This window comes from Echiichthys vipera (assembly GCF_963691815.1).
Source record: "Echiichthys vipera genome assembly, chromosome: 10".
Classification (NCBI taxonomy): Eukaryota; Metazoa; Chordata; class Actinopteri; order Perciformes; family Trachinidae; genus Echiichthys; species Echiichthys vipera.
The window spans coordinates 30621271-30635079 of record NC_139835.1 but is presented as its reverse complement, the minus strand read 5'-3'; the positions used below and the strand labels follow the sequence as shown (position 1 = coordinate 30635079).

Here is a 13809-nt window from a genome sequence, read left to right as displayed (position 1 = left end):
ACTGTCGAACAACAGGGTGGGTGACAGGGCGGGTGACAGGACGGGTGACAGGGCGGGTGACAGGACGGGTGACAGGGTGGGTGACAGGGTGGGTGACAGGACGGGTGATAGGGCGGGTGACAGGACGGGTGACAGGGTGGGTGATAGGGTGGGTGACAGGGCGGGTGACAGGGTGGGTGACAGGGCGGGTGACAGCGCGGGTGACAGGGTGGGTGACAGGACGGGTGACAGGACGGGTGACAGGGCGGGTGACAGGGCGGGTGACAGGGTGGGTGACGGGGCGGTGACAGGACGGGTGACAGGGTGGGTGACAGGGCGGGTGACAGGGCGGGTGACAGGGCGGGTGACAGGGTGGGTGACAGGACGGGTGACAGGACTGTTGACAGCGCGGGTGACAGGGTTGGTGACAGGACTGTTGACAGGGTGGGCGATAGGACGGGTGACAGGGCGGGTGACAGGACGGGTGACAGGGCGGGTGACAGGGCGGGTGACAGGGCGGGTGACAGGGTGGGTGACAGGACGGGTGACAGGACGGGTGACAGGGCAATGACAGGGCGGGTGACAGGGCGGGTGACAGCGCGGGTGACAGGGCGGGTGACAGGACGGGTGACAGGGTGGGTGACAGGACGGGTGACAGGACGGGTGACAGGGTGGGTGACAGGGTGGGTGACAGGACGGGTGACAGGACGGGTGACAGGACGGGTGACAGGGTGGGTGACAGGACGGGTGACAGGACGGGTGACAGGGCGGGTGACAGGACGGGTGACAGGGTGGGTGACAGGTGGTTGAACAACAGAACAGCGGTTTGATCTGTTCACGCGCTGCAGTCGCTTCATCGTCAGACTGCTGCTTTGTAATGGACGCTCGTGCTTCTCCTCCAGGCCGGGGCCTCGATGGAGGTGGTGCAGACGGATCTGCTGGTGCAACACAAACGGTCATGCTGCGAAATAATAAATCTAAGAACACTTGACATGCTCGCCGCTAATAAACGCTCAAGGACAGAAGACGTGTGTGTGTGTGTGTGTGTGTGTGTGTGAGGGGAAAGTGAAGCACAGAGTAGAGTCAGTGTCAGTGAAGGCGTCCTGACAGAGCGGTGAGTCACTCTGCACCTGTGTCCGTCGGTGCTTTTTGTGTTTATTTGAGCAGAAACACGGGAGCAGCCTGCGGCGTGGCCCCGCTCGCCCCCGCCCGGACACCGCGCTGTAATCCGGAGCTGATCCGCCCACGCGGGGCCGGTGTGCGATTAGCAGCAGAGCAGGAAATAACAGGTTCCTGCTGTGGCATTCAGAGCTGTGATTAGCCGTCAGGGTCAGATTCCAGAGCTGTGATTGGCTCGTTTGGAAACCCTAATGGAGCGTTCAGGTCCTCATCCACTTCTGGTGCGTGTCTACACACCAGAGGGACGGCTTCACCAGTGAGCCGCGGCCCTGATGGATGCTTCCTCTGCTCGCCAGAGAAAGTGTTGGTGTTCATCACACAAACATGAAGGGTTCAGGGAGTGACACAGAGGAACGGCGCCCAAATGCAGACACGGGGACAGAATACAAAGTATTTAATGAACAAAAGATGAAGAAGAGTTTCCAGAGATCAGGGGGAACGGTGGCGGGTCCAGGGAAAGGGGACAAAACAAAAAAAGACGAGATGATCACGGGAAAGACACGAACGGGTCACAGATGAACAGACTGCACAGGGCGGGTGACAGGGCGGGTGACAGGGGTCATTACAAACTACAGAAATGACCGTTACACATGAAGGTATCTAATTCCTTCCCGTGGAGCCTCATGTGCGTCTGTGTTTTCATTTCATTTCATTTGAGTAACTTCTGTTTTGTCTTGTTTTTTGTTCACAGGCAGAAATATAAAAGCGCCTCGCAGAGGTAAGAAACACACACACACACACACACACACACACACACACACACACACACACACACACACACACACACACACACACACACACACACACACACACACACACACACACACACACGTAAACCTCTCACATGATAACTTTAAGGGAAAAACTCTCTTGTCCATTTACAAAGGGGTTCGTTGACCTCTGACCTCCAGATGGATGTAAACAGGTTCTCTGGGTCCAGATGAATGTAAACGGGTTCTCTGGGTCCAGATGAATGTAAACAGGTTCTCTGGGTCCAGATGAATGTAAACAGGTTCTCTGGGTCCAGATGAATGTAAACAGGTTCTCTGGGTCCAGATGAATGTAAACAGGTTCTCTGGGTCCAGATGAATATAAACGGGTTCTCTGGGTCCAGATGAATGTAAACAGGTTCTCTGGGTCCAGATGTAAACAGGTTCTCTGGGTCCAGATGAATGTAAACAGGTTCTCTGGGTCCAGATGTAAACAGGTTCTCTGGGTCCAGATGAATGTAAACGGGTTCTCTGGGTCCAGATGAATGTAAACGGGTTCTCTGGGTCCATAACCAGGGTTGAAGGTCATAAACTGGGTCTGAATTTAAAGATGAGACTCTTCCTATGGTCTTTTTCTGCCCTTACACTCATCAAATAAACCATGGAGTGTTAACAGCCGGACATGGCTAACAGTGATTAGCTCGGGGCAGCACGGTGAAGGCATTCAAAGGTCTTTTTTAACCACTAATGCTGCTGAAAATAACAGCAAACCTCTGCAGCAGCATGAGAAGAGTCCCTACACACACAACAAAGCAGCAACAGCGTCGTTAGTGAAGCCAGAGTTTATTAAAAGAGTGTTTTAAAGACTTACCTACTGGCCCCTGCACCAGCTCCTCTCATAGTAAAGTCCATTACAGTGGAAGGAGCCCATTGGTGCTTTGTTGTTGCAAATAATAACGTTTTAAACCTGAACTCTGACTCTGAACCTTTCGAACACACGTGGTTAATCACAGATTTACGACTCGAGAAGTCGACACAGAGCCGAGCTGCATCTCTAATTAACCCCTTCTGTGTCATCGACCGTTCACCTGCGGCCCCCCACCTGCACCTGCGGCCCCCCCCTCTCTAAAAACACGGGGTGCACGTTAAAGGGTTAATACCTTTAACCCGTCTGATGTCAGTGGATCTAAAACAGTGGAGCTGCAGGATTCTGTTTCTGCAGGAGAGAGAGAAACAAACAAACACTCGAGCGTCTGCAGTCTTGAACTTTTATCTCTCCCTCGCTCCGTCTCCCCGTCTGACTCCCAGCTGTAACCATGGCAACTGAAACAGATTTCACCCCGTTTACGGGGAGGTGTTTGGGTTACCGTGACGACGGCACGATGCCCGGCCGCGGCGCGGAGCCTCTATGCGTCCCCCGTCTTCAGCCTCCTCTGCTGTAAACATGTCCGACCCCTCCCTCCAGCATTTATCGTCCTCCGCCTGTTTCCTGCCTCTCTTCAGCGTCTCCTAGCAACAAATTATTAATAATAATAATAATATTCACAGAAAAGCTCTAAATCCTGTTGGTAACGCTTCATATTAAGGTCTTAGTAATAAAAAAATAGGTACTTTATAGCATTATTATGTGTTAAAAAGACAATTTAAGTGTTAAAATATTAAATATATTCAATATATTGTTCCTGTTATTCTTATTTTTTACATTTCCCGGTGTTTATATTCATATTTATTCTATATTTTCTTCACTGTATTGTTTCTTTTTGATGCTTCTTCTGTGTTTTTATTCACTTTGCTGCTGTAAAAAGGAAATTTCCCATTTTTTGGGACTAATTAAGGAATAAAAAGCATCATAAACATGTTTATTGTTCTATAATAAGACATTTATTATATATTATTATATATTAATAAGTGCATAATAAAGGATTTCTTATAAATGTCTTATAATCCAACATGTTTATGATGCATTATTGAGTTAAAATAATGTTAATTAACATCTTTTAAGGCCCAGGGCTGTTTTATATTTGAATTTATTTGTTTTTTACTTTAATTTCTTGTGTTTTTAAGCATCTTTTCGTTTCTTTTATTCTGAAATTTCCTGAAATGTCTGAGATAATGTTTGTATCTTTAATATAATCTAATAATAAACATGTTTATGATGCTTTTACTAAGATGAAATAATGTTAATAAGCTTATTTTAAAGCCCAGTGCTCTTTTATATTTCTATTTATTTGGTTTTTACGTTTATTTCTTATGTTTTTAAGCATCTTTTCTTTTCTTTTATCCTGAAATCTTCATTTTATGTCTGAATATATAAATATTAATATTTCTGTATTTGGAGCCAAAGACACATTTCCACCTTGAACATTAAAGATTTGTTTAATTCCGATAACCTTTTATTATAAATACATTAATATAAAGTATTACAAAAGTTTTATTTTCACACTGAAATGAACTTATTAGAATTATTATGTGTCAATCAAACAATAAAAGTGTTAATATAAATCATCATAAACATGTTTATTGTTCTATTATAAGATATTTATAATATGTTATTATATATTAATGCACACTAAGTGCATAATAAAGGATTTATAAATGTCTAATAATAGAACAATAAACATGTTTATGATGCATTATTAAGATAAAATAATGTTAATAAGCATCTTTTAAGGCCCAGGGCTGTTTTATATTTGTATTTATTTATTTTTTACATTTATTTCTTTTGTTTTTAAATGTTTTTCTTTCCTTTTATCCTGATTTTTCCACTCTACGTCTGTATGTTCAGATAAGTATCACCAGAGTCTTGTTTTCACACTGAAATGCACTTGTGTGTAAAGTCCCGGGCGCGACGCTCAGGTGTGCGAGGAGCGTGTTGGTTTCCTGCAGGAGGGCGTCGGCTGATTGACAGGAGGCCGGGCGTCGTGCGTCCATCTGGAGGAAACACATATACGTGTTGTGGCTCCGCGGTGTGAGCGAGGACAGCAGCTGTGTGGGTGCACAGTACCGAGCTCCGCACCGCCTTCTGTCTGTTAGCAGGTGCGCCGAGGCTGCAGGGAGGATTTCTGCAGACTGATGTCGAAGTAGAAATCTGCACGCCGCGGGGAGGACGGGGCGGTTTATAACAGAGCAGAGCAGAGCAGAGCAGGTGGATCCAGCAGAGTGTAAAAACAGCAGCATGTCAGAGCTTCATTAGTCCGGCTCAGTGGGTGAACAGCACCAGGACAAAGTGTTGGCGTTCCTAAAAGCGCTTCGCTACACGAAACAACACCGACGTCTGAGCTGCAGCCTCTTTAGCTCGTCTGCGTGGACTCGTAAACACTCGTAAACGCAGCTGGGAAAAGCTTCTGCAGGACTCTTGGGCCCGAATGTTGACCGCCGTCAGTCGCAGTTGATCTGACGTCTTTCAACTCCATCTACATTCATGTACAATACATTTGAATGCCAGCACTCGCCTCCCTACGTGCACATGTTCTACCGAAACGAGTCAGGCCCAGGCAGGAATGAGGGCTCAGATGTGGAGGTTCGCGGATCAAAACTGAATTTATGTCTTTGACGACAAGAACGTGGCACAGAAAATTCACTCCGCACAGGAGGAACAAACAAGTATCGCTGGTTACAGAACAAAGAACAAAACAAAGTCGCTCCGTCCAGGAGGAATGACAAAAAACTAAGTGAACAAAATAAGAAAAGGAGGAAAAAACTATGGAGACAAGAGCAATCAATCTGTGAGGAACTCGGAGTAGAGCCGCTGCTCCTTTGTGTTGAAAGGAGCCAGTTGAGGTGGTTCAGGATCATCTGGTAAGGATGAACCCTGGGCGCCTCCCTAGGGAGGTGTTCCAGGCACGTCCAGCTGGGAGGAGGCCTCGGGGAAGACCCAGGACCAGGTGGAGAGATTAGATCTCCACACTGGCCTGGGAACGCCTCAGGATCCCCCAGTTAGAGCTGGTTAATGTGGCCCGGGAAAGGGAAGTTTGAGGTCCCCTGCTGGAGCTGCTGCCCCCACGACCCGACCCCGGATAAGAGGCTGAAGATGAGATGAGATACCTAAACTTAAGTAGGTAGTGTGTGCTGCAAACGGGTCATCCCTGTGTTCCCCAGTCGCATAAGCCTCTGCCTTCACTGGTTCAGCATCTTGTTAGTGTTAGAGGTGAGGCTCAGGGTTAGGGGTGAGGCTCAGGGTTAGAGGTGAGGCTCAGGGTTAGGGGTGAGGCTCAGGGTTAGAGGTGAGGCTCAGGGTTAGAGGTGAGGCTCAGGGTTAGAGTTGAGGCATGGGGTTAGAGGTGAGGCTCGGGGTTAGAGGTGAGGCTCGGGGTTAGAGGTGAGGCTCGGGGTTAGAGGTGAGGCTCGGGGTTAGGGGTGAGGCTCGGGGTTAGGGGTGAGGCTCGGGGTTAGAGGTGAGGCTCAGGGTTAGGGGTGAGGCTCAGGGTTAGAGGTGAGGCTCAGGGTTAGAGATGAGGCTCAGGGTTAGGGGTGAGGCTCAGGGTTAGAGGTGAGGCTCAGGGTTAGAGGTGAGGCTCAGGGTTAGAGGTGAGGCTCAGGGTTAGAGGTGAGGCTCAGGGTTAGAGGTGAGGCTCAGGGTCAGAGGTGAGGCTCAGGGTCAGAGGTGAGGCTCAGGGTTAGGGGTGAGGCTCAGGGTTAGAGGTGAGGCTCAGGGTTAGAGGTGAGGCTCAGGGTTAGAGGTGAGGCTCAGGGTTAGGGGTGAGGCCCAGGGTTAGAGGTGAGGCTCAGGGTTAGAGGTGAGGCTCAGGGTTAGAGGTGAGGCTCAGGGTTAGAGGTGAGGCTCAGGGTTAGAGGTGAGGCTCAGGGTTAGGGGTGAAGCTCAGGGTTAGGGGTGAGGCCCAGGGTTAGAGGTGAGGCTCAGGGTTAGAGGTGAGGCTCAGGGTTAGAGGTGAGGCTCAGGGTTAGGGGTGAGGCTCAGGGTTAGAGGTGAGGCTCAGGGTTAGAGGTGAGGCTCAGGGTTAGAGGTAAGGCTCAGGGTTAGAGGTGAGGCCCAGGGTTAGGGGTGAGGCTCAGGGTTAGAGGTGAGGCTCAGGGTTAGAGGTGAGGCTCAGGGTTAGAGGTGAGGCTCAGGGTTAGGGGTGAGGCTCAGGGTTAGAGGTGAGGCTCAGGGTTAGGGGTGAGGCTCAGGGTTAGAGGTGAGGCTCAGGGTTAGGGGTGAGGCTCAGGGTTAGAGGTGAGGCTCAGGGTTAGAGGTAAGGCTCAGGGTTAGAGGTGAGGCCCAGGGTTAGAGGTGAGGCTCAGGGTTAGAGGTGAGGCTCAGGGTTAGGGGTGAGGCTCAGGGTTAGAGGTGAGGCTCAGGGTTAGAGGTGAGGCTCAGGGTTAGGGGTGAGGCTCAGGGTTAGAGGTGAGGCTCAGGGTTAGGGTCTACAAAGATCTATAAGCCGTGGACTTCGGCTCTGATTGTTGAAAAAATGACAGACTGGGGAACATAGGTACGCTCCCTACAAACTCTGTGTAGTACGCAGCACGTTAGTGTGAGATATGCAAACACAGCCGCTACGTTTCCACTCAGATCTCAGCTAAACAAAGGTTTCCTCTGTGTTTGAGCTCGAGTCTCCAGTTGTCAACAGTCTGAGAACAAACAGCAGCTCAGACCGTCTGCTTTGCATTCAAGTGGGCAGGTAAAAATAGTTTTCGGTGGGCGACTTCAGAGCTCGTCTGACTGGAATCTGGCAGCAGTGGGTTCAGACAGCTCAGCAGGACGCGTCCATGACGATCAGATAACAGCTGGGACTAAGTACTTCCTGCTCATCCACCTTTGGAAGATGAGACTGAGAACAGCAGACGCTCCTTCATGTTTCTGAGGACAGGCTGTCGACCAATAACAGGCCGTCTTGTCAGATCTGACCTTTACGGGAATGGAGAGCCGATCCAGTGTGATATCCTCGTAAATCCTCATGAGCTGCTGGAGAGTAAACAGCTGTCTGGTGTGAGACGGGAGTCACTGCTACAATGAACCCTTATTGTTTTATTAGCAACCAAGTGAGTTATTTAGCCGACATGTAGCTCATGACCCAAAGAACCAGGACCAGGTCCAGGTCCAAGCGTCTGAAATGTGTTTCCTCAGGAGGGGGGCTGGAGTCTCCCTTAGAGAGAGGGGGAGAAGTTCAGCATCCGTGAGGAACTCGGAGTAGAGCCGCTGCTCCTTTGCGTTGAAAGGAGCCAGTTGAGGTGGTTCAGGATCATCTGGTCTGGATGAACCCTGGACGCCTCCCTAGGGAGGTGTTCCAGGCACGTCCAGCTGGGAGGAGGCCTCGGGGAAGACCCAGGACCAGGTGGAGAGATTAGATCTCCACACTGGCCTGGGAACGCCTCAGGATCCCCCAGTTAGAGCTGGTTAATGTGGCCCAGGAAAGGGAGGTTTGGGGTCCCCTGCTGGAGCTGCTTCCCCCGCGACCCGACCCCGGATAAGAGGCTGAAGATGAGATGAGATGTAGCAGGTCTGCTCGTGGGCGGTTGCGGACTGACGCTAGCATGCTGCAAGTAGCATGCGTCAGCTAGCTGGGATGCTATCCCACTGCAGAGCTCCGAGCTCGATGACTGACCCACGGTGGAAAAATCAATCGCAACGTGACGCCGTTGTGAAGTAGCGTGTATTCGTTCTGCGTCTATAACAAACGATAACGGCGGAGTTCAATCATCTGTCGTGGACACACAGCGCGTGCTCTGTTTGGAAAGACGGTGCACGTTATTTTTAGCTAGCGGCACTGGAGGGAAATCTTCACTAACAACAAAACACATTAAAAAAACCAGTTGACTTCATAAAAACGTGACAAACTTAACGCAAAATAACTTAGATCCTAGCAAATACAGCCAGCTTTGTCATGAACGGTTCAGGTATAACACAATGGTGGACCCAATGCAGACACGGACGCAAAGTACAAACCAAGCGTTTGATAATATAAACAAACAAACGCAAAAACACTACAGAGAAAACAGATACTATGACTAACAACACGATCACGGAAAACAACAGGAACGAGGAGACGACGGAAGATCAAGGAGACGGACGGGAAACAGGAACACGGGAAACTACGGAGAAACAGAAACAAACACGATTAGTAAACTTAACGACAGGGAGCGTGACCACAACGAGAAAGGGGACGCCAGTCCGCGGGGAATAGTTTTACCAGAAATGGGTCTACAACGGTCCGGCGCTGCGTGCCTGTCAGCTCGAGGTATTTATGGTGACACAGGCGATCAGCGAAACAGGCTGCAGCTTGGGGGGAACGCCTACCGGACCTAGACAGAGACAAGGGAAAGACACATGCAGGGAAACACAGACAGGGGGAGACAAACTCACTCAGAACGGAAGAGAGGAGGGTACAGACAGAACCAGATCTTGACAAGCTTAGCTTTTAAGTACTTGAAAAATAAGTTAACATTTTTTTTGTCCACACACGTTCTCAGACACGTCACCTCCACGTCACCCATAATCCTTTGCTCCTATGGCAGGTATAGAACTGTAGATGGCAGTGTTGTCCCATTTATGTACCAAGCACCTTTTTAATTATGTTACATACGCGACAAGAACGGGCTTTTCTGCTCTACATCTCCACATCAGCATCTTCACCAAGATACCACACTTGCTAACGCTAGCATTAGCTGAGTAAACTACCCGTACAGCATGATGCATGTTCCAATAACTGACCTGTGTGTGTTCGTCAGGCTGAAGGGGGTCCTGGAGCAGATGGACCGGGGGGTCGTGGACCTGCAGGAGCTCCGCAGGAACCTGGAGCTCGCCGCCGCCATGTTGGACAGCGTTTACACGGACGAGACCAAGTACGACCGGTGACCGATGGACAGACGGGTGAGTGTTGCCCCGCCTGTGACTGACGGGTGTCTCTGTCTGTCCCGCAGGCGTCTGTTGGACACCGAGGACGAGCTCAGTGACCTGCAGGCAGAGTCGGTACCCAGCGAGGTACGTGATTGGCTGGCATGTACCTTCACCAGGAAGATGGGCGTGGCCAAGCGTCGTCCTGAGGAGAAGCCGAGATTCAGGAGCATCGTCCACGCAGTTCAAGCCGGGATATTCGTAGAAAGGTAATTAAAGTATTAAAGTAAGTTTCAATGTATGAAGACAAAAAGAGACCGTTAAGTTTAGTCTAAAGGTGACGGTTAAGTTTAGTCTCTAAAGGTGACGGTTAAGTTTAGTCTCTAAAGGAGACGGTTAAGTTTAGTCTCTAAAGGTGACGGTTAAGTTTAGTCTCTAAAGGAGACGGTTAAGTTTAGTCTCTAAAGGTGACGGTTAAGTTTAGTCTCTAAAGGTGACGGTTAAGTTTAGTCTCTAAAGGAGATGGTTAAGTTTAGTCTGTAAAGGAGACGGTTAAGTTTAGTCTCTAAAGGTGACGGTTAAGTTTAGTCTCTAAAGGTGACGGTTAAGTTGAGTCTCTAAAGGTGACGGTTAAGTTTAGTCTCTAAAGGAGACGGTTAAGTTTAGTCTCTAAAGGAGACGGTTAAGTTTAGTCTAAAGGTGACGGTTAAGTGACGGTTAAGTTTAGTCTCTAAAGGAGACGGTTAAGTTTAGTCTCTAAAGGTGGCGGTTAAGTTTAGTCTCTAAAGGTGACGGTTAAGTTTAGTCTCTAAAGGAGACGGTTAAGTTTAGTCTCTAAAGGTGACGGTTAAGTTTAGTCTCTAAAGGTGACGGTTAAGTTTAGTCTCTAAAGGTGACGGTTAAGTTTAGTCTCTAAAGGAGACGGTTAAGTTTAGTCTCTAAAGGAGACGGTTAAGTTTAGTCTCTAAAGGTGACGGTTAAGTTTAGTCTCTAAAGGAGACGGTTAAGTTTAGTCTCTAAAGGAGACGGTTAAGCTTAGTCTCTAAAGGTGACGGTTAAGTGACGGTTAAGTGTAGTCTCTAAAGTACTTGGTTCAGATCAGATAAAGGTGGTTTGTCTCAGTTCTTCCAGGACTTGAACACCGGTCCTCCAGGTCAGAGTCCTGGGTTTTGGACCCGTCTAGAGGCGGATTAATGTACAGGCTGGCCTGGGCTTCAACCAAGGGGCCCTTGACCACCTTAATCCGCCACTGGACCCCTGCACCGCCCCAGCCCTCCTCCGTACATGCTCCTGGGTAAAGTTACGTCCCGATCACACGATGCAAGCGTGACTCCTCAAAGTCCGATGAGAGGAGACACACTTTGAGTTATTTTCATCTGGAGCAGAACACAAAACAACTTCTTCAGAATAAACATCAGGAAGCATCCGGCCCCACTTTCTCCGCAGATGTGATTAGGAGCTCGGACATGAGGCGTAACGACGTTAGCGTGCGGCGAGCTGCAGATGGAGATCGCACCGGGGAAACGCTTTCATTACAGTGTAAATGACTCGCAGTGATAGAACGCTATCAGTCCGTCTGCTGCAGCTTAATGACGCATGAAATCAAAAAAGATCTGCTGTGTGTGTGTGTGTGTGTGTGTGTGTGTGTGTGTGTGTGTGTGTGTGTTTAGAAACACAGTTACCACGACAACCAACAATCCATCCTGGTCACAAACTGTGGAGGAGGGCGGCGTGAGGAGTGTTCATATGCAACTGTTTGTATCTAAGTGAGATTTGTGCATATTTTTATCTGTGTGTGCGTGTGTGTGTGTGTGTGTGTGTGTGTGTGTGTGTGTGTGTGTGTGTGTGTGTGTGTGTGTGTGTGTGTGTGTGTGTGTGTGTGTGTGTGTGTGTGTGTGTGTGTGTGTGTGTGTGTGTGTGTGTGTGTGTGTGATATCAGGATGTACAGACGGACGTCCAACATGGCCGGGCTGACCTACCCTCCCACGGCTTTGACAGCTCTGAAGGTATGAACTGTTTCATTACTGCAGACCCATCTGCAGGAAGTGACATCATTTTATTATATACGTGTGTGTGTGTGTGTGTGTGTGCGTGTGCGTGCGTGTGTGTGTGTGTGTGTGTGTGTGTGTGTGTGTGTGTGTGGAACTTGAAGGAAAATAAAATAAAGAAGTGAATGTTGATGGAAAAGCTGAGGAGGTAGGAAAGGAAAGTAGGATGCAAAGAAAGGAATGGAGGGAATAAAAGAAAGAGAAGAGGTAAAGAAAGAAAGCAGGGAAGTGGTAGAGAGGGAGAAAAAAAAAGGAATAAGGAAGTAGATGAAGAAGGAAAGAAAGGACAAATAAAAGATGGAAGAAAATGAGGAGGTAGAGAATGAAAGGAAGAGGGAGAAGGCAGAAGAGGAAAGGAGGATGAAGGGTGAGGAAAAAAAGAGGTAGGGAAGTAAAGCAGGAAGTAAGCCAGATAAAAGGAGGTGTGTGTGGTGTGTGTGTGTGTGCGTGTGTGTGTGTGTGTGTGTGTGTGTGTGTGAGATGTCCTGTAAAGATGAAGAGCACAAGAGGAACTCTACCTTTTTAAATCATAATCCCAACGTTTCGAAGAGAAGAGAGTTTGAAGCACTGAACGTGCTGCTTCACCTCCTCCCAGTGTAAAGACTGGAACCACAGCGCCCCCTGCTGCCACAACCCCCTCATTACACCAGTGAGTCCAGCTCCAGCTGCTGCTCCAGGGTCCAAATCAGGACCGGAGCCTGAAACCAGCTGCTGCTCCAGGGGCGTGCACAGACTTTTTTAAGGACAGGGGCGAAATGGAAAAAAAGGGGCACATATAGCGCGTCCTCACCACTGAAGAGGACACTTTAGCACACGTTTATGCTCCTAGAGGACACTTTAGCACACATTTAGGCTCCTAGAGGACACTTTAACACATGTTTATGCTCCTAGAGGACACTTTAGCACACGTTTATGCTCCTAGAGGACACTTTAACACACGTTTATGCTCCTAGAGGACACTTTAACACACGTTTAGGCTCCTAGAGGACACTTTAGCACACGTTTATGCTCCTAGAGGACACTTTAGCACACGTTTATGCTCCTAGAGGACACTTTAACACACATTTTGGCTCCTAGAGGACACTTTAACACACGTTTATGCTCCTAGAGGACACTTTAGCACACGTTTATGCTCCTAGAGGACACTTTAACACACATTTTGGCTCCTAGAGGACACTTTAGCACACGTTTATGCTCCTAGAGGACACTTTAGCACGTTTATGCTCCTACAGGACACTTTAACACAAGTTTATGCTCCTAGAGGACACTTTAACACACATTTAGGCTCCTAGAGGACACTTTAACACACGTTTAGGCTCCTAGAGGACACTTTAACACACGTTTAGGCTCCTAGAGGTCACTTTAACACACGTTTAGGCTCCTAGACGACACTTTAACACACGTTTAGGCTCCTAGACGACACTTTAACACATGTTTAGGCTCCTAGAGGACACTTTAGCACACGTTTAGGCTCCTAGAGGACACTTTAGCACACGTTTTGGCTCCTAGAGGACACTTTAACACACATTTAGGCTCCTAGAGGACACTTTAGCACACGTTTAGGCTCCTAGAGGTCACTTTAACACACGTTTAGGCTCCTAGACGACACTTTAGCACACATTTAGGCTCCTAGAGGACACTTTAGCACACGTTTATGCTCCTAGAGGACACTTTAACACACATTTAGGCTCCTAGAGGACACTTTAGCACACGTTTAGGCTCCTAGAGGTCACTTTAACACACGTTTAGGCTCCTAGACGACACTTTAACACATGTTTAGGCTCCTAGAGGACACTTTAGCACACGTTTAGGCTCCTAGAGGACACTTTAGCACACGTTTAGGCTCCTAGAGGCACACGTTTTGGCTCCTAGAGGACACTTTAACACATGTTTAGGCTCCTAGAGGACACTTTAGCACACGTTTAGGCTCCTAGAGGACACTTTAGCACACGTTTAGGCTCCTAGAGGCACACGTTTTGGCTCCTAGAGGACACTTTAACACATGTTTATGCTCCTAGAGGCTCATGTTTTGGTTCCCAGAGGACACGTTTTTCAACAATTGGGTCACGAGGGTAGCGACCGCCCCCTGCCCCCTCCCTGTGCACGGCTGCATGCCATT

At 48.7% G+C, this 13809-nt stretch overlaps 1 protein-coding gene across 1 annotated transcript in view; it reads left to right on the top strand.

Annotated features, from left to right (window-relative positions):
- Positions 1-1860: 1860 nt before the first annotated feature.
- Positions 1861-13809, top strand: part of pde1a (phosphodiesterase 1A, calmodulin-dependent) — a 22318-nt gene continuing 10369 nt past the window's right edge. Inside the window, exons 1-4 of the mRNA XM_083921803.1 lie at positions 1861-1876; positions 9537-9650; positions 9729-9911; positions 11582-11648. Of these exons, the coding sequence (XP_083777929.1) occupies positions 9559-9650; positions 9729-9911; positions 11582-11648 (342 nt within the window). The 5' untranslated portion in view covers positions 1861-1876; positions 9537-9558. The remainder of the gene's footprint in view (positions 1877-9536; positions 9651-9728; positions 9912-11581; positions 11649-13809) is intronic.